General features: G+C 36.5%; 1 protein-coding gene across 1 annotated transcript in view; it reads left to right on the forward strand.

The window, feature by feature from the left end:
• Positions 1 to 22028, forward strand: part of LOC129569500 (chitin deacetylase 1) — a 69456-nt gene that overhangs the window by 41416 nt on the left and 6012 nt on the right. Inside the window, exons 4-8 of the mRNA XM_055448353.1 lie at positions 4703 to 4830; positions 12644 to 12786; positions 14509 to 14728; positions 15373 to 15488; positions 15572 to 15841. Of these exons, the coding sequence (XP_055304328.1) occupies positions 4703 to 4830; positions 12644 to 12786; positions 14509 to 14728; positions 15373 to 15488; positions 15572 to 15841 (877 nt within the window). The remainder of the gene's footprint in view (positions 1 to 4702; positions 4831 to 12643; positions 12787 to 14508; positions 14729 to 15372; positions 15489 to 15571; positions 15842 to 22028) is intronic.

Genomic DNA, 22028 nt, shown 5'->3' on the forward strand with positions numbered 1-22028 from the left:
GTTAGTTGATGCGAGGATATACGGCATCACATTTACTTTACATCACTCAATAAGGTATAGGTAGCATACGATGATATTGATACAAATCTACGCATTCCCTTAAAAAATTATAAGCGAATCTCATGCAAAATCATATCCATACTCAGTAACACTTTCCATAGAAATATATACAGGTCTTCAATTAGTTTGAAATTCCAATGAACACACACGTAAAGAAATACCAATGATGCAAACTAGCTGTATGTGATATACGTAAAGCATTTATGTCACAACTAATAGCGCCATCTAACATCGTAATGGAATTATTCCAATAGATAGTTCTTTTTTTATTAGCGAATATTCACTTAAAAAGTGTAAAAAATAAAAATTGATAGATAAATGTGTAGAAACTTTTAATTTGTGTGAGATTAATATTTTAATATTGTAGAGAAAAATTTAAAATTGAAACTATTACTTAGTCACTTCACTTGTGTACAAAAGTTCAAGTTTTAGTGCTTTGGGTAAAGCTATTGAATGAACGTTAGCAACTTCACGTATGTTTACATTCGACGACAGCTGTCAGTGAAACATTGAAATATTTACGGGGTTATAACGTAAATGATGTTTCCACTCGCGAACAATATTTATATAGTAATGTTTTCATAAATTAAACAATCCTGTGGCATAATAATAATTCCAGACATGGATTTTAATCTGTTAAAACTACGGTGATGCTGACTGACTCAGTAAACCACGGTTTTCAATGACGTTTAACAAATGAAGAAATGAATTTTATGGTATTCTATCATTTTTGCAAGTATGCGATGAAAATTGTGTGAAAAAGATGCACAAAATATGTTGTAAGTGCTGTTTGTGGTAATCAAACATGAAAATGTTTGTGATCTAAACAATACCAACGATAAATTTTTCATGCCGCAAAAGAACGGCAACCTAACCTCCAAAGTTTAGCGGCTCTATGATTGCACCGACTCAATCAAAATATTTCATACTGCGCATTTTTTTCTCATTAATTTGAAGAAAATTTTTATTTGACCAAATTATTTTCATGAGACAAACTCATTAAAAACTCAGGTTTATATTTTTATATAAAACATATTCGAAAAAACCATGGGAGATTTATGCCTTGGGCGTTAGCACTACAAATTCTTCCAATGAATTTCCTTAGTTTCGGTTTAATGAGTCATAGATATGGTTTATCGAGTAAGTCGTTAGTCGCATATCAATAATTGTTGTGAATCCAATAAAAATCAGAATTATAGAAATAAACTGAAATAATCATTGATTTCTTATGAATTTCCTTTTTTACCTTATCAATCGGATACTTATGGTTTGGGCGTTAGAACTACAAATTCTAGCATTGATTCAGGTGTTAGCCTTTAGTCAATGTTCGAAATGAACTCAACAAAAGTCAAAATTACTGAAATATACATTGGTTTATTATAGCATTTTTTGCTTACTTTTATTTTCATTCAATGTAAAAATGTTGTTCTTTACGCATAATTATACATAAAATAAAGTCTGCAATTCGAAAATTTGAAATTCCAAAGTACGCGCCATCACCACTGACTTTGACAGCTATAGGATTGAAGTATCTACCGTTTTTGAATTGTACTATTTTTTATTACGAAGTTAAACAAAATTTAGTTCGAGTTTTTCTCAATCAAGGGAAAATGCATATTCTTATGACTCACTAAACCGAATCAGAAATAAAAGCAATTGCAACATTCCAATTTGACGGATGGATCAAGCGTTTCTAACGTCTGAACGTTTGATCGTTTGAACGTTTTTTTTAATGTTTTGAAGCTTGACCGTAAGCATCATAACTTTCTTCTAACGATTGTAGATGGCGCTATTCTTGTGCGTGTCACTTAATTTGCCTCATTGGAAATACTTACAATCCGAAACGAATCACATAAAAAAGAAAAAAATTCTAGCACGAAATGGTCTTATGAACTTTCTTTAAATTATTTAGATGAATGATTTGTATAATAGTTTTGCATAAAAAAGAAATGTTCCAATATTTTGATTCAATAAAATCCGAACATGTTCGACCGCAGCATATCATTCGAACGAACGAACGAACGAACGAACATTTTTTTTCTGATTCTCCGAACGAACGAACGAAAACATTTTTTTCAATTTCACGAACGAACAAAATAATTTTTTTTTAACTTTCCGAACGAACGAATGTGTTTGGCCAACACTACGCCCTTATCACTAAAAGTCAACTTCTTTTATACGTAACTATTTTTTTGTGTCTTAATTTGTACAATTTTTCCGTGCTATTGAAGCAATCTCATGCATGGCTCAATATATGTATAAGCATCTCACAAAAAGTCGGCCATTTTTTCCCTTTTTCCCTACACACTCACTTTTTGCTGTGCTTTGTTTGGCTTGTCGCCTCTGACATTGATGCTGTGTGGCATTTTCGTTTTTGCCCTCATTCATTTCGAGTAAAACCACTTACTTCCGTTATTCATTTATGAGTTTATGATGAACAAAAACCGCTCATATGATGCACTCCTGAATGACCAAAACACCAATAATAATGATGACATACCCGACCATCGAGCAAATGGGCACACGTACAAATCACCAAACAGCAGACAGATTCGGAGTGTGTGACAAAAATTTAATTATTTTTTATGACCGGTTGAATTATTTTCGCCTCTTACTGGCCGAAGTTGATACGCGCTCTGTACCAAAGTAATTATGTTGAGACTATCGTCTCCAATGTATATAATATGGTTCATGTGAAACCGGAGATCGTCTTCAAAATGACCACATTGTCATGATGGTGTGACGCCTTACGAGCCACGTAATTAATATCGGCAATCGGAAGCATTAAAGCTTATTATGGCCGAAACGATGAGAGAGGATTATTGCTGCTGTTTCCTTTTTATCTCTGCTTTCATTATACTCATACCACCGCATTTGCTCGCATGAAGCAGGTTTATAATCATTTGATGATATTTATGGCATTGACCGTGCCACCCATATAAATAGAAAAGCCCAAAAGTCGATGTGTAGACATTATAACCACTTAGTATCTCAATTATAGTGATTTTCACCAAATGACACCCGCACAGCCGCTACAATAAATACTAACCTCAATATTCAGTGGAAATTATTTGTAAGCACAATTGCATGCCGATTTAGTATTGAATCAAATGAAGCGTTCAATACATGACACCCATGGAATTGCGTTTGATTTCATGATTCCTCTAATTTGAATGTGGTTTGGAAACACTTGATGTTCATTCCGATTTAATCGAATCTATTGAGGTGAAATTCGATGAAAAACCTCATTATTTGATCTATTATTCTAATATTGCTGTTGATTCAATGACTTAATTGGCGTTCAGCAATCGGATGTGCTTATATCTACTTACCGATATATCGAATCGAGTCAGACAATCAATCGACACACTTTTATGAAATGAAAATCCAATTTAAAGCTCACTGAGATTTAAATTGATCTAAAGATGTGGATTGTCCGTTGGGAGGGCGGGTCAGTGTACCATGCATTGTGTAAAGAACATAGATAAGAATCATGTGCTGCACAGTAGATATGCTACTTGGCATCATCTGGACAAATATTTTCATATCAAGTTATGCGGTTGGTTTGCATAATCCCTTCACGATACGTTTCAATTGGTTACTGGAACACATAATCTAAAATTTAATTTTAAAACTGACAAATCAATATAATCGAATCATGTCAATAGATGCTGTGACATGATAAATAAATATGTTTGAGAAAAATAATAACCGAGATACTTTAAACTGCTTGCACAAATTGATCTCGTTTGAATTGTGATGCAAGTGTGTCTAAATTGTGGTTAAAAAAATCGCACTTTATGTGGTGGGTGATGAAAACGCAAATGTTATTTGCATTTTTTTTTTTTCAAAATTACGATATGTACTTCTTTCCCGTTTGTTAATGGAATTTATTTTCCGTGTTCAAGCTTATTTTATGTATCCATCGTAAGTCATATGAACGGTGGAAAAAGAATCGCAAGCAATGAAATGTGCTTGAAATGAACCTGTGATGCCATTTCTCAGTATTAGAGAAATGACAATCTCAGCAAAACAGAATTTCCAATTGCTCTGTTTTTTTCTCGTTATTACACTTTCTATTTCGCTCTCGCGCGCTTGATCTTACTCTCTGTTCACAAAAACTAAGCAGAAATAAAAAGCACTCGGAGACTAACACAAATAGACGATTTATAACTTCACATGTGAGTTAGTAGGTATTTAAGTATTTTTATTCGTTCATGTTGTCTTTTTTTTCGCCTCACTTCGAAGTAAGGACTCAATTTGAATTTAATCTACTCAAGCAAGCTATGCACATAGCATCGCCGAAGAAGAAAAAACCATTTGGCAAACGAGGCGACCGGAGAAAGAAACACGAAAAAAAAGTCGTACAATCGAGAGCCAAACGCTAAGTATGTGCGTCTTCGTAACGACTTTGTGAACCTAGAAAAATATTTAAACTGCACATTTCTCACCGACAACATTCGTGTGCGAGTGTTTGTTTTAGAGCTTTTTTCCATTACCGTTTTTTTTTTTATTTCAAGAATGTGCTCTACTATTTTTTTCCTCCTAGTTGTATTTTCTTTTTTCCGCTAATGCCATTCCGTTTTTTTCTTTTTTTTTCTCTCTCTCTCTCTACCTTCTTTGTTCCGTTGAACACACATAGCACCGGCACCAATCACCGAAGCACCAGTCGATTTAGCGAAAAAATGCGACCCAGCTGAATGCACATTACCATATTGTTTTTGCTCAAAGGACGGTACCACTATTCCGGGTGGCTTAGAAGCTGAAGACGTAAGTAGACATTTATTAAAATGGCAGCAGCCAATGTGAACGAGATTATATAGTTTAATATTGATAGCGGCACCGTGTGATTGCAAAACTCCCCACACTTGCATGTTTTGCTCATCTTGTTGATCCCAAAATAAGAGCGTGCTTTTGCATACACAAAATGGCCCAGAATGCACTTTACTCGCATGAATCCGGAGAAACTACATCCAGGGGAATTCCACTTCCGACAAATAAATTAAACATGAGATAATCGCCATTTGTCCTTGAAATTCCACGCAATGCTAAATTATGCGCCCCGGTTTTTCTGGCGTTGCTGTGAAAGTGAGCAGGGATTGTAAGGGAAAAAAGAATGGATGCGCTCGAGAAAATTACAAAATAATCGGTTAAAACGTTGATCACTACCTTATTGTACCGTATAGCAATAATACCTTCGGAAATGTTGCGATTTTTTCTTCATTTTGCAATTTATTTATGGTTTCATGTTTACAGTGTATATTTTTGCATGAAAGTTAGGTTTTTATTTTAGAAAAATATTTGTGCATATACTTTGGACGTTTGAACGAAATATGAATATGTCATTCAAGTGTCTTGAGTCAGGACTTTGCTTGAATGCGCAAAACGGAGTGAACCGAATTCGGTGAAGAATGTCGAATGGAATCCATATCAAAAAGAGTTCTTAAATGAACGAAAACACATTTTTGTTGGCACACATTTTTTCTCCATGCCATTTGGTGCATATTTGTCAAATAATGTCAGTATTTATTTATTAACATGGGAAACATTACGTCAAAATATGCATATTCAGCAAATCATGAACGATAACAAGAGAATGAATGGCGTTCTAATTCATTCAAATGATATTCACCTCATTTCCGACTGATATGCACACGCACATCGAGTTAATGTTCGTCAAATTGCGTCACATTTCAAAATGTTCAATTTTCATATTCGCTAAATTGAATTTCCGACTATGAATATTTCAGTAATCAGTTTATGGCATTTGAGTGGAATGGAGGCATTGCTCAAGCGGATGCATAAATGTGTGATCCATTTTGGTGGAGCATATCACACAGAGATTAGAGAATCCACCTCACATGCATAAGTGATTTGTGCTGCATTAATTTTCATTTTCGAAAATTGGTCTATTTGCTAAAAGGCTTCTTGCTATTTCCGCCCTTCGAGCAATTCATTAGCCCATAATGACGTTGGTAGGTGTGCGCGCGCGCGAGCGAAGCTTAGTTCTAATTGTACACACAAGAGAAACTAATGTGTGTTTTAATGAGGCAGTAGCAACATGGATATGGGTGAAATTGGGATAATTTTCTTTCCTTTGTTGCGGAGAGAAATTAAGAAATTAATTTTCCAGCATATTTTCTGTTAATATTTGCATAGTGTTTTTCTGGGAAGACAAAACCTAAGCGCATTGGATTTGTGCTGATGAAATGCGCCGTATAATTCATTGCTCTAATGCTAAACCTGATGCTGGCAGGGAAAATGGAGCAAGAAATTGAGAATGGGCAACACTGTGTGCCAAAATAAAATAAGCATCATGATCTTGCAATATTAAAAAAGCACACGCGATGGCTGAATAATATTTGTATTTGAAGCAGCAAGAAAGAGCGCACCGCCAACACAAGATAGAGAGAAAGAGTGTGGTAGCAATAGAGACCGTAACCCGAAATAAGACACTAAATAAACATTCACGCATTAAATTCATATTTCCAGGATTTGAACACACACACACACATTTTGCCACACTGATGTATTACTCGGAGAGCAAAGGCAACGGCACCGGCACCGAGTACAGTTGCATATATTCATCATTGACTATATCTACATATATTCCGGTGTGTTACTTTGCAATGTTGTGAATTAGAAATTAAGAATTACATATGGCGGGAGCAGGAAGGAACAGTGGATGTATGTGTGTGTGCGGCCGGAGATATGGAGTTTCGTGGGTATCAAGCAGCCAACGTATACTCGTCTAATGCTTGACTTGGATCTATGTACATTTTGCATGCGTAAACATCAATTAAGCCATCTAATTAATGAATAATTAGCGAGAGCATGTGTGCCGCCGCGCACACAAGACACTGGCATCACATCTCTGCTACGTCCGCAACGTCAGGCCAAACACTTTTGTAGCACACCGCCGATGAAATGACATAGCTCGCGACTCATTTTATGCATTAGTTGCTTTTATTTGTTGTTGTTGTTGTTTTTTTTTTGTTCGCAAAAACTTTTTGTACGCCTTTGCCTAACGGTGCCTTTCACTCGGCGCTGAGTCGTCGTGTACACTGCGAAAAACTTTCAAGAATTTTCCACTTTTGACATTTGTGTGCGTGATGGCAAAGTAAATGTGCACGTCTTTGCATTTTACTTTCGATACTTGTGTTCCTTGATGAGGTGCACGCGTTCGCCACCCATCGCAAATGTTAATGGTGACATTCTTCATCATTTCACATTATGCGAATCGCTGTTGTCTTTTCTTGACGAAAACACACTCGGGTACTTTGCCATCGCCAACAACTTATATCACCGATGAAAGAAAGAAAAACGCCTGAGCACAATAGCTCAACGCGGCGCACAGTTTACATGTTTGTACTTGCCTTTATTTTGTTAAACGTTTGACAAATAAGAACCGAAATTTGTTGAATAGAACACGATAGTCTTGTAAGGTGTACAAACACACAAACACAATTACGCCGCTCCTGTCACTCGTCAGCTCGCACTCATTTTCGGTAACATCGATACGGCGATGTATTTCAATCGTAAATATTGAATTAGCTAAAATGGGTTAAGTGCACTTCTGAATCGCGCGCGCACACACGCACACACACCAGCTCACGCACTTTGCAAACATTTCGCTCCGTTTGCCCAATATTGGATTATTCTCATTAGATGTGCCGCTTTACCAAGTTCTAATGCTATTTTACATAATTTTTCGAATCAAAACTCATTCTGCTAACGCATTCCGTAATGTGTCTTGGATCGCGTATATAATTCCGTTAATAAACCATCTTAGCTCGTTGTTTCTCTTGAACTTTCAGAAGCAACAACACGCCAGACAACACAGAATATATAAATACGATACATCGACGATGGTGGTGGTACTGGTGGTGGGGTGATGATTCGGTTCCAACGATACACGACTGCGATGCGGTTTGGCAACCATCAAAGGCTCATAAAATAAACAACAGCAAGAGACTAGAGAGAAAAAAAAACGACGACAACTGTGCAATAATCATAATAATTAATGTAATCTTTGTAAATACTTGAATTTTACAAGAATCATGTACACATACAGCACTCTCTCTCTCTCGCTTGAAGAATCTCTTCCCGATCGGCGTTTCAACTTGATTACGTTCGGTTCTGTTTGTTTGTGTATCTTTGTTGTTTGTTATTTGCTGAAGTGTATGTGCGTCAGCTACAATCGAGCGTCTTTTGATACAAAACGCCCTTTGAAATTCGGACGGCTGAGCACACCCGCGCGCTTTCTCTTGTTTTGTCTCTTTCAGCAGATTCGATATAATCATTCGAAGCGACATTTTCAACTTTTAGCCCCAAAAATGGAATTTTCTGTGGAATACAACGGCATTCAGACGTGCTAAACGAATGTGAATTCCACAGCTGACACATGATTACACAATCATTCGGTTTTTACTTTATGTATCAACATTGTTCTTCTTCTTCTTCTCAAGGGGGAAAGTACTAGATTTGTATAATTCAAATAATGCAATCTAGTACAAAAATAATCCCAAATAAATCTTCGGAATTCTCAATAATGTTCAATAATGCTAATCATATTATCAATAAATAATAGCAAAGTATGGTCAAGTAATTGACGCTTGTGTGCATCTGAATGCCTTAAAACAAAGTGGTTAGATAGTAGATATCAATTGGTGAGACCTAGAAGAACACAAGCTTTTACGAAAATAGTAATTTCTTATCTCTTATCAATTGGGCGCAAATAAAAAACTTCGGTCTATCGCATGTTTTTTTTTCTTATCATTTGCGCCCAATTGATAAGAGATAACTATCTTCGGAAATGTTATAGAGGACCTTGAGTACTATATATTTGCCGAAGACACTAAGTTGTTATCTCTTATTAGTTCTGTGAAAAACCGCGACGACCCGCCAAAAATGAACATACATTCTTTCAACCATTATTAGTTGCACTTCTCTTTATTGCTACGAAGTTGGACAAGCTTGTTAGACCAAGAGCCCACCGTACAAACAACTTTTTTTCTTGTGCACTGCAGAAATTCATAAAATTAACATCTTCCCACAATACTCTAACAGAAATGTACCACTTGTTTCAATGAAATTGGGCGGATCGCTTTATTCGCGGCTTTAATTCGCGCTACGCGCAGAAATTTGTATTAAATCTTCATTCGGATCTAACTAACTTATAAATAAAATATCTGCACCGAAAAGTGAGCGGTTTGCTTAAAAAATAGAATTAAGAGATTTACACTTCGAATCATTTTGTTCTGAAGGCATTGAACGCACCCATCGCTTGCACTGACATTCAACGTTCGTTAAGTTTATGATGACAGCTACATTGGAAGCTCACTCAAGAAAAAAAGCTGTTTGTACGGTGGGCTCTTGGTCTATGTGTTCTTCTAGGTCTCACCAATTGATATCTACTATCTGACCACTTTGTTTTGAAGGCATTCAGATGCACGCAAGCGTCAATTACTTGACCACACCGTTCGACAAATCTCAACTTTTTTTCTCGCACAAGAGAAATTCCAATTGTGTTTGTTAGAGGACCTCAAAACAAAATTGGCCTGAAAATTTCTTGAGGAGTACTAAAAAGTTTCTTCAAACACTATTGCTCTATTTTAAGCAGTTGAGAAGTTTCAGGACTTCGAAAATGCACAAAAATACCGTTTTATAGCGAAAAGTGATTTTGAGCCAATAAAGTGGATTGGGTGTTGATTTTTCGAGTTGATATGTTCAGGAGTATTGCTCAGCTATACTCTGGCTACAATATTGCCGAACACAGTAAGTGAAAAAAAAGTATACTGCTCGAGCTTTGGTCGAAAAACTGGAAAAATAGACTATTTTCTCGACATTTTGCCTCATAGCTCTCACCAGATAGGTTGAATTCAATGTATTATTGTAGTTTCAATCGTTTTAATCATTTTCAATAAATACCAGCCAAGAAATGTGCAAAAAACGATGTTTTGAGTATAAGAAAATTCCGCTGATTTTTCAGGTTCCCAGAAGAACTACCGAAATCGATAAAAAAAATCTAGACGTGGTTCCGGACATTCTAATGATGCAGAAGTGTTTGTTTTGAGGTCCTCTAACAAACGCAATTGGAATTTCTCTTGTGCGAAAACATGTGTTGTACGGTGCCATACTTCGCTATTTTTTATTCAATGATAAAATTTGCCTATGTTTTTATATGGAGCACATGTTTATGCTATATTTAAGCGACATCTCGACGGTACACGCTGAACTATGAAACTTCTTTATAAATATACTGCCAACTATCAATGACAGCAATCAATGACAGCAACAATAGAACGTATTTGTATTGCAAACTTCTTCTGCTTTTTTTCCGATTTTTTCCATTCAGCTTCGTCTTTAATTTAAGCTGATTCAATTAATTGGATTGCATTATTTGCTGCTTCGAAATACTCTTTTCGCGGTCTTTGTAAATCATATGTGTTTTGCTTTCACTTGATCACCTTAAACACTAATCGCAGACACGCGTACGCCCGCTTTTAAAGCGGATTCTGCCGAACTGGTTGGCAATATGAATGGATTTTCATTTCCTTTTTTTCTTCCATTGCCAATGTTTTTCGTAATAAATTGATATTCTTTTGGCCTGTTATGTTATGTAAACAGAAATCGCGACAGGATAATCTTGATTCAAAACACGAACTGTATGTATACATACAGTCTATCGAAGCATCAAAAGCGGGACAGAATTTGAAGAAAAGAAAAGAATGATCAAATTTGAATATTGAGGCATTTTATTTGGACCTTTAGCTATTACTACATCAACAATTTGTGTTTAATCCATTCAACTCCTTTTCGGATAACGCCAGCACATATTGAAGGCATAATTTTACTCAAATTTTAAGCATAAGTGTGAGAAAGTGAATTCCATTGGCGATGAAGAAAATGGGTTGACTACTTCAAAGTACCATTGAAAACCTATGCCATTTTTCATAAGGCGTTTTTATTCGTATTAAGCGTGTATTATGAATGGTGAAGATCTTGGAGCGCCATTCAATGTAAAAATAATACAAGTGGTGGATGGCACACGGGTGTAATCTGTTCTTGGAATGACTTTCTTGTAGAATATCCTTTATCCGTATGATATTTAACTTGCCTTGATCGAAATAACTTCAATAATAATCTGGAAACTAATTATGAAATAAAACAAAGGAATGATGTAATGTTGTGAAATTCAATGGGTGTACAACTGTACATATAACTTTAATGACTGTTCTGTTGTAGCGGTATAAACGAAATGAATGTAAGTGTCAAAAGTAAAAAGTGTATTCGCTAGCTGTCAAACTAAAATGTACTAAATGAGTGTGACGTCTCGTCCACATTCAACATTTCTTTTAAGCCTTGCCTTTGTAAGTTTCCAAACGTTTTCTATCGGATTGCAGTCTGGAGATTATGGCGTCCATTCCATCTGATCATCCTCGTTTTCACTCTTCCATCCGTTACACATTTTCCATCTTCCAACCGCTCTTGCGGTTAGGGTCATTGTGTTCCAACAGGAGCCATTTTGAATTATCGTTGCCATAGAACTTCTTGACCGTGGGTAAAAGTGTCGATTGGTACAGTTGACACATCCATTCCTTTAGTATACCAGTTAACATGGTGTAAATAAGCGCATATTTTACCGAATTCGAATCAATACGCGTCAATGCGTTGAATAATGCTTCGAATGCATGCAAATACGGTGAATAAAATTCGACGTATTCGCAACAGTCAATCGTCACAAATGAGACGAAGCAAATAAAGAAAACAACAATAACCTAGGGGACAGACACGATTCAAAAAATAGTGATATTTCGTTTAAAAATAGCAAAATTAGCAGAAATTAGAGAGACTGAAACTTTTTTGTTCCATACATTGAGCATTGCCAATACATTTCCTTACGGAGGTTGTTTTGTTTATTTACCGTTATTTGTCAACAAGTCTGCTAATATCAACGCATTGCACTGTACATAGTATATGTCCATAAGAAATACACAGAGACAATGCAAAAAGATAGGCAGATTTGTTTACAAACAACAATAAATGAACAAAACAAAAATCTCCATAAGGAATGCATTGGTAATACTAAATGTGTGGAAGAAAAAACTAAAAAATTAGCAAAAACTTATGGAATTAGAAGAAACAATGGAAAAATCGTTCAAAATAGTTGAATTAGGACAAATTGATACCATTTTTTGCCCCCAGACAATAACACTACGAACGCAGGGCAAAAGCTTGTGAATATTGGTAAATAATTCTAACTCAACTGTGTACATAACTTTGCTCCAACCGGTTGACAAATTTTCGTTCGCTCAACGCATCGTTTTTCGATGTGCGCTGCAATTAAAAAGAATTTTTTAAATATCGAACAGCCGCAGCATCCACGCTTCTTCACAGTCGAACTTGACAAGTTAATTTTCAGACGCCGTAGCCTTTCAATCTGTTCAAAATTCAAATGTTCTCGCTGCAACTTGTCCCGCTTTTGATCCCTTGATATACTGTATATTATTCGCCCTGCAAGTCTCGTTTTTGGGTCGTAATCCATTTTATTTAACCATTTCATTTTCTCTTTTTTTTGCAGATTCCACAAATCATTCTTTTGACTTTCGATGGTGCTGTCAATTTGAACAACTACGAACACTACAAGAAAGTGTTCAACGGCAAACGAAAGAATCCAAACGGTTGTGATATCAAAGGAACCTTCTTTATTGCTCATGAATACAGGTAATTTACAGAGTTAGATCATTCATGCTGCCGTACCACAATGTGTGCTGCAATGAAAGGGTCAATCACAGTCAAAGTTTCTTTGTGCAATCTTTTGAATCTTCTTTTGACGGTAACATTTTGCCAGTTAGATAGCTTTGATTAAAAGCTAATCGAATCGAAGAGAACTTGTTCCATTTATTGTCATGAATACGGTGAATTAAAAGTGGGAGAGAGAACTTTCAACGGAATTCATTTGGTTTTTGTGGAAACTTTATTTGGCCAATGATTTTAATTTTATTAAAGATGCAATGCAGCGCAAGAGCTATTGATGCAGAAATAAATTAATTTTCATTAGTTTGGCGTTGAGTTTTGCAATCGAATTAAATGGCAAACTCTATGCTGAAAACGATCGTCATTATCTGTGCGATGCAGAGAGCATCTCATTCATCCCCAAAAAAAACTATAAATCATTTGATTTTATCGCATCAAACTCCCTCAAACACAAACACACAGACACAGGTGATGCAAGCAGCGCTCTCGTTCGTCTCTGTTTGCAAAACTAATACCGTAATTTAAAGTTTGCCTAATTAAAATCTTTTCAATCAAAATGTGGAATAGAGCATTTACAAAATAAAAATCGAAAAACAAAGAGCCTCACTTCGCTCTCAAGTCCAATTAATGAAATAGGAACGAGCTGTGTGTATGTGTTTTTTCATTCGTTAGATTCGTTTGAAAACGAAAAGTTTGGTTCATGTTTTTGAATCCGTCGCCTTCCAACCCAATATATACCAATATATAGATAGAGAAAGAGAGCTGTTTGGCAGAGTGCGCACATAATGAAATGTGGCAGCTGCAGGTAACTGTGGCTCGAAACAATGCGAATCCTCTTTCACACACTCTACACCATACAATTCAGACCAAATGTTAACAATTGTTCACATGGCATTTCGTAGTCGAGCGTCTAGACGATGCGTTTGTAATTAGAAAAGGTACTCGTATGATGATGATGATAATAATAAATGATATTAGAATAAGAATGGGAAATGATATTGTGGATTATTTGGTCATATCGGTGTATTTATTTGCATGAAAACTTGGAAATCTCGTCGCTTAACAAAATGCGCCGAATTTTATGAAAACGAATTTTAAATCTCACCGCATAGAAAATGGTCAATGAAAGCGGAATAGCGAGAAAGAAAAACAATTGGCCAAAAAACGCTCTTTCTCCGGCAAAATGACTTTTATCAAAATTGTGATGCTGGAAAATGTTCAACGCTGCGACATTCAATTAAAATAAATACAATGCCAATTTTGAGATAATACAAAAGTTTGTGAGCTCGAAAATACACACACACAAAATGAACGCTGAAGGAGCTTGGAACTGTTTTTGCTTCCTTAAAATTGAATACAAATTGTACAAAAAGCATTTCGCTTCTCTTGACTTGCATTTCTAATTTGATTCTATTATCCTTAATTCCGCATGAAATTTGACTCCTGCTCGCTGACTGATGGAATGATACGACAATATTCAACCAAATACTCGACATATACACACACATACACTCATCATACAAACTGTTTCCTTGCTTACTCTGTGTGTGCGCTGGGGGCAATTATACGAAATGATGGCGATACCGTGCCGTTGGCGCTGTTGAATTTTGCACGTGTTCACTCACACACACACACACCAAACACACACACACACACACACACACGAAATGATGATGATGATGCGAACAGCAACTATCAGCAAATCCAATCATTGGCATTTGACCAGCATGAAATCGCTACCGAGACAATATCATTGCAGCAAGGCTTACAGGATAAAGGTTATGAAGAATGGGTTGGCGAAATGATTGGTATGCGAGAGATATTGAGACATTTTGCAAATGTTTCGACAAACGATGTAGTCGGTATGCGAGCACCATATTTGAAACCAGGTCGAAATGCACAATACAAGGTACGTATTTTCAGCTGTACAATTTCCATCATTTGTAGTCGTAGTTGTCGATGTCGTCATGGGCAACGGTAGTGGTCTCCTCGTTATCTGTTCAGTTCTTGGTTTCGTTCTATGAATGAAATCCATCCCATATAGAGTAGAGATGTTTCGGTGTTAAAAATTCTCATCCCGTTGCAACGGTGGCTACAGATAACATAAATGCACACAAATTCACCGGTTTATTCATGCCGTGCATTGAAAACGAAACCGAATCGAGGAAGCGAGCCCAAGATATAGCAGCAGCTCGACGAATACGGTCTTTTAATACAGTTAATAAAAATAACAAAGTAAATGAATTGAGAGCTTGAACGGATACGTGAATTGTGGAACTTTGTTGAATTTCACATGCAACCGAAACAATGTGGCCAGTGTTGTTGTAGTTGCTTTTGCCTTTGAAGCACACACAAACACACACACACACTCGCTCTCTCATCGCTTATTTTAAGCCCTTTTGTTTTACTCGTTTTCATTGAATTTTCAATAATACGTTCTCTCAATTATTTTCTTTTATTTCTCCGTTCCCGTGGCATGCACTCGCATAATGGAATGAATACTGGTTTGGCTTTTGTTCGGAATGCTCGCGCCCCACAATACATATATATCAGGTCATCGAGGATTTCGGGTACATCTATGATAGTTCAATTGCTGTTGAACCACAAAAATTTCCGGTGTGGCCGTACACGCTCGATTATAAAATTCCCCACGAATGCAAAAGTGGAACGTACGTACTAGTGTCAATTTAAGAAAAAAATTCATTCAATTCAACACTAAGAATACTAAATTATACCATTATCCTAACCCCAGTTGTCCCAGCAAACAGTTCCCTGGTATCTGGGAAGTCCCAATGAATGCTCACTACATCGAAAGCTACGAAGGAGGACATTGCCCGTATTTGGATCAATGCGTATTGCACAATCACGATGCCGATGAAGTGTCGGAATGGCTTCAAGAGGATTTCGCACGGCACTACGAACAAAACAAAGCACCGTACATGATGGCATTCAAATCGAATTGGTTCCAAATCAAGGAGCTCGAGAATGGTTTGCATAAATTCTTGGACTGGGCACTTAATCTGTAAGTAAAACCAAGCAAATAGAATAATACAATTAATTTAGCCACGAAAATTTGGTAGTACGTTCGTACGCGCACACGCTTTGAATATGAATTCAACACACATTTTCCAAGTGGACGTTTTTTCTGTTGTTGTTTTGAAAGAACAACAGAAATGCAGTGAACTCGCGTAGTTAAAAGAGAAATCGATGAAATTGACACAGAATAAGAATCACCATAGCCGATTTTTGCTGATGTGATTTATTTGGTGAAAATAGATTTTTTTACATACAAATAATTATTATAATGGAATATTTCGCGACGTTTAATATGTTCGAATATGATATTCGCATCTCATTGGCATTTTCAAAAAAAAAACCATTTTATTTTTGCACCAACGTTTTGGTTGTATATTGGTAATTTAATCTGGAAAATTGCGGAATTTTCGGTATTTTCATTAAAAATAATGTATATTTTTGTGCCATTCTGTTTTGCATTCCCATAATCTTCTTATCATGAATACGGGATGTTTTTTTATCAAATGAAAACCCATTTCCATCCCATTCGTTCCTTTTTTTTGTATTTTACGAGAAGGCGAAAGAAACCATCATCATTATCAACTAATAAATAAATAAAAATTCAAATGGTACTCCTAAATTAAACTTTTCTACAAAGAAAATTCATTGGATTTGATTTAGAGGGATTAAAGTTTTTCCACTTAAGATATAGTAAACCGAATCGAAAAGAGATTTCGTGGAAGAGAAATTACCATTGAGTGTTCGCATGGGATTAATTAATTTGACTTGCGGATTTCTTTGGTGTTTGAAAGATGGAAAGAAGGAAAGAAAAACAACGAGAAGATGTTGTAAATTCCATGAGCATGAACACAATTTGGTGTCATTATCGTAACGAATCACCTTGAATAAATAGAAATGTGTTTAAATAAATGGGGAAAATGAAATTAATATGGTTTTCTTGGGCCGTCAATTTCAATTTGGTGCAGTTGAGTAAATTCAATTAATCATTTCGGGTGATGAAAGCGGCTAACGTTTCGAATGGGTGAGGTGTAATGGAATGATAGACAAGTTGCGAATGAAATTGGTGATCTGAGCAGGGAATGTGAAATAAAAGGCGTTGAGCAATAGTAATCAAGGGGCAGACAAGTGTTTGAGGGCGATCATGGTTGAATTGTATGTGTGTGAGATAGAGATAGTCGGAAACGAGCGAATAATTAATTACACGGTATTTTTGTCAGCCACCTCATTGGATTCGAATTTACAGACATGGAATAAATATTTATTCGCTTCAATTCAGTAACATCTTAATCTCCTTTTTTCTCATCAAGTTTGCATTTATTTGTCGGTGTGTACGTGGTTTTCGTCAGTGCTTTTTTTCCGTAGGATAGCCAGTCTCACGAATTGTTTGTACATTTTTAATTATTTATTTGATTTCAATGTTTGTAAATTGAAAACCGAATTGTCTGTATTTGAATAACGGAATCCATGTGGGGTGGCTTCAAGTGATCGTCTTATTGGAATTCACTGCTCTGCGTTGAAATTCAACGGTTGAATGAAGGCATCAAAACGCACACGACACAACCAATTCAATGCCATGAATTTCGGCAATAATAAATCAAGTGTGCTTAAAATTTCACCCATGAATCTAAAGCGAAAAAAGACAGAAAAAAAACCCGAATACAACCAATTGAAAATGGTAGAGCATGAGAAACGTGACAGAAATCCGTTTAAATTTAATTCCATCGAATGGCCGTTGTTGTCTCTTTTTTTTCTCGGCGGCTTGAAATGCAACACCGAAATAATTAAAGCCAAACGAAAAAGACTTCTTCATTAATTAAAAACTAATTATAAAATACTCACGAGTGAAAACGAACAAACAACAAAAATAACGGAACGAGAGAGAGAGAGAGAGAGAGAGAGAGAGAGAGAAAACCGTTGCCGTTTTTCAGCTGCGTCAAGGGAATGGCGAAAAAGTGGTTATTCCACATTTCCATTGCATCCATCTCTTCGCATAGGAAATGCGTTGTGTGCGAGTATGTTGGCAACGTTGTATGTGCATCGTACAATTGAGAACAATCACGGTGCTTCAGGGTTTTCCGTTTGAAAGTGTCAAGCATTTTCGTTACACTCACCATACATAGATGTGATGTCTTTCTCTTTCTCGCCCCTTTCGGGTGCTTTCTGTCCCCGTCGCAACCAGAAGTACGTTTGCAACAGTTTTGCGTATGTTAAATTCATGAACAAGTTTCTGATGATCTTTTTTTTCCATTCTCCGTTCATTTTTGAGTGTTTGCTTGATTTTCCACCCTGTGCGGCCTGTCCCCAACGCACACACGGAAAAATGGAAATGAATAAATAAACAATGCAGTTCAGCAAAAACTTAAACAAAACAAACTTGATGCACTCTCTCCACACATAATATATGGCACGAAATAATGCTGCGAGAAGCGCAACTGTCGAGCCGACAACAACAGCAACTACCGTAATTATAGCACCAAACAGCACGCCCAACCACGAATGAAAGGAGTGAAACGAACGGGAACGGGAACGGAAACAACGGCAACAAGAAATTTTCCGGTGTATAATCAATCTGCATTACAGAATAATTACGTTGCATCAGCCACATTAACGGCAATACTCTGGCATCAGCAACCATAAGTATCACTAAAATCAAGCTCTCACTCTCTGTCTCATAACGTAACTCTCTCCCACTCTCGCTCTCTTTCGAACTCACATTTTTTCTTCTCGTTCACTTCGTCTGCCCTCATGCTTGGCAGATAAGAGCTACACATAGAGAATCATCGTTGGCTTCATATTCGTTTTTTTTCTTCTCTTCTGTCGCTGCTTGTCGACCATGAAACCGCTCCCTTTCTGCTGCTTGTCACGCTGATATGATTTCTTTTACAAGGAATATTAAAATAATGTTATTTATGCACTCTGAATGCACCAGCACATTACATCATCAGCCCGAGACCGAGACCGTTTTTGTGCCACGTGGAAATAAGAGATCCTGCCCATGCCACGCCACGCCATAGTATACATCCACAACAGCAATTTCTTCTTCTATCATTACAAAACTTATTTTGCAGCCGTTCATTGCTGTATTACAAACTGGAAAATATCAGTTTTTCTCACTTCTCAGCAACATAAACTACTTATCGAAGTTTCTTAGTGTTTTCATTTTTGTCGTAGAAATGATCACTGTTGTTTTTTTCATTCGTGTAACTTGTGGACGAACAGTAGCTAACAAGATGATGTTAACATAAAATATAAGTTACCTATTTTAATCATGTTTAATGTGTCAATGATGATGATGATGACGATGTGACCGAGTGGATTTGTTGTGGTCGTCTAATCGTTGACACGATGAATGAATACAGACAGGTCATTCTTTTCCAAAACGATCAAAAAATAAAATGCCCGAATCTCATTTGTGCTGCAATTGAAGCACACTCGTACAATCCAATAGCGAGAGCTCAAGATCGAGTTGCGCTTTTTAAAATGAAAATCCGTTTAAACGTAAACAGGCCATGCAAATGCTTTGCACTTCAGTTAATGCAGATTCAGAAGCGTAGCAACATGAATATGAGCTCTTGCACAACTCTTTTCTTTTTTCCATTTCGTTGCATTATTAATCGCCGTGTGTTTTTTCTTTTCATTTTTTTTTCTTTTTGTGCATGATGCCCGGAAAATATATTCATTAGGGTAAAAGCAAAAGCTATTCATTGCCATTTGCTGTTCGCCATGCGAGAAGGAGACGGTGATAGCGGGGGCAAGATACATTGTGCACGAGACCGTAATGTGCAACATGTTCATAGTTACCGGTAGCTAGGACACGCATAAACCTCTTCAATTTCCTAAATTGCTCAACATCCGCGGGTTGAATTCTCTAGAACCCTTTTTTCTGCTTCTTCCTTCTCTTGTTTTTCTTCGCTCTTCCGTTGTTCTGTGCAGAATAATTCTTTCGCGCGCACTCTCGTGTCCAATGGTGAACAACCCCAAAAAAAGATATTATCTTTTGACTAAGTTCTTTAGAATTGAAACAAACAACTATACTTACTACTCAAAATAAACCTACCTTGTTCTCTTTCTCATTTTAATTTTTTTCTATTTTGTGTGCAACTTATGAAATGAAATAGTTCCACATAAGATGGCGAGAAAGAGAAAGAACGAGGCAGAAAAAAGATATCAAGCTTACACCGACTACTCAAAGAAATTGAACTAGATTCAATTCCGGTGTTTGCGAGCGCAGCATAAAGCATGTCACAGTAATGCTAAGCATTATCTCGAACATAGAATGAGTGAGTGAGAGAGAGAGAGAGAGAAAAGAATGAACACTAAATGGTATTAATATAATTTGAGATTCTGAATAAATTGTCGGTGCTGCTTCGACTTTTTCCTCGTGTTTGTTTTTTTCCACGTTTTATCGTGTGACCTGGAGAACGAGAAAAGTCCATTCTATTCTGGAATAAGCCGCTGTAAAGTTGAGAGCTGAGTGTACAGAGTGGGAGCGCAAGAGATGGAAAGAAAAAAAAGAGTGTATGCAAAAAAGTGAAATTGTACGGCTTTGCGAAGAATAATTATGAACCATTTATATTATTAAAAAAGCACTGACAACGAAAATAATGAATAAAAGATACAGCAAGAGACATTTCACGAGGCCAGATAACAAGGCAAAAAGCAGGTGGAAGTGAAGACAGAGCGATATAAATGAATTATTACTGAAGCAGCGTGAATAGTGAATCAAGTCGTTTGGTGACTCTTCTCGTATTCTCTCGTTGCAAACGCAAATCTCGTCGCGAGAATTTTTAAACGTTTTTTTTCTTGCATTGGACGAAGCGCGTGCATTTTTCATTCCAAGTTGTCGTCAGCAACCAATTGCAGCATTAGAAGGAAAAAAATGTTGAACGGAAGTGGACATTTTTAGTTTCTTTTTTTTCCAAGTTTTTTCATAAGAAATTCTCTACTTTATTTTTTGAAAATGATTTGCTTGTTCTAATTTGCGGTCGGTGTTTTTTGTTTAGAATAAAATGGTTTAATTTGCGATTGGCATGTTTCTTTCTTCTCAGATCTTAAGTAGAAAGGAAAATCGGCTGAAAGAAGACAAATCTTCTTCTTTTTCTCGAACAGACATTTAAATGAAAAAAATGGGCACAATTTGGAGCGGGCTGACATTCAAGCCGTTTAACCGACCTTCGTTCTAATGAATTAAAACCGATGCTAATGAATTATGTAGTCAAAAGGAGGCATGTTTCTCAGGAATGGTTCATGTTTCAAAGCGTTTCCATTTCTCAAGTTGGGATCTCAACGCTTAAATCGTCGACTTTGCCGAAAATACGGCCAAATCTGAGCCTCCGTAATTTTTCAGCAAAGGCGATTGTAGGCAGCCGACAAAAAAATAACAATCGGAGACAACAGCCAAAACAGACGGCGACAAAAAAGAGTTTGCATTCAAAATGAGTGAATAAGTGTGTGTGTATTTGTTTGTGCTCCATGATACGCGTAATTCTTCACCTAATGGTGCTTCGTTTTTGTCATGTCTTTTGTGTTGCGGCAAACGCATTGGACAATTTAAATTTAATGAAGTGTGAAAAAAAGCTTAAGCTCGTCGCCTCATTCCAGCGTGAGCCGAGAATCTATTTAATCTGTTTCCGTTGCGTCGTCTTCATTCAGTTTTTTTGTATGGTTTTTTTGTTGTTGCTTCAACCTCTCATTAATGACTTGAATCAAAACCACATTATTCACACGGACTTAGAATTGTGATGCTGCGACAGCCTTGCCACAACCACCAAGATCTCTTTTTTGCTTCAAAATTGTTTGCATGTCTTTTTACGAATTTTTGAGTTGAAAGCATTCAAAGTGATTCATACATTTTTGGTAGATTTGAGTTAGTTTTTCAAAGACAGGTGCCATTTTATGACGTAGGATAAAAGTCACAACATTTGCCATTAGAATAGCAGTACATACTTGTGACAATTCAATCAAAGATTCTCACAAGATATAAATCAAACTGCGTCCATTGAATGCAATATGAAAGCAGTTCAGCTACAAAAAGCATCTTAACGTTTAGTATACATGCTTCAAAGGGTTTTTCTGCGACCCGTGTGCGAATATTGTAACTGACCAGTCAGTTAACTAATTTCGGACAAAAATGACTTACTTTGATTGACATTTCAGTACAACGTGTAGTTTAA

This window comes from Sitodiplosis mosellana, unplaced genomic scaffold (genome assembly GCF_009176505.1).
Source record: "Sitodiplosis mosellana isolate CC-2019 unplaced genomic scaffold, AAFC_SMos_1.0 Smas_scaffold_38, whole genome shotgun sequence".
In the NCBI taxonomy this organism is placed as follows: Eukaryota; Metazoa; Arthropoda; class Insecta; order Diptera; family Cecidomyiidae; genus Sitodiplosis; species Sitodiplosis mosellana.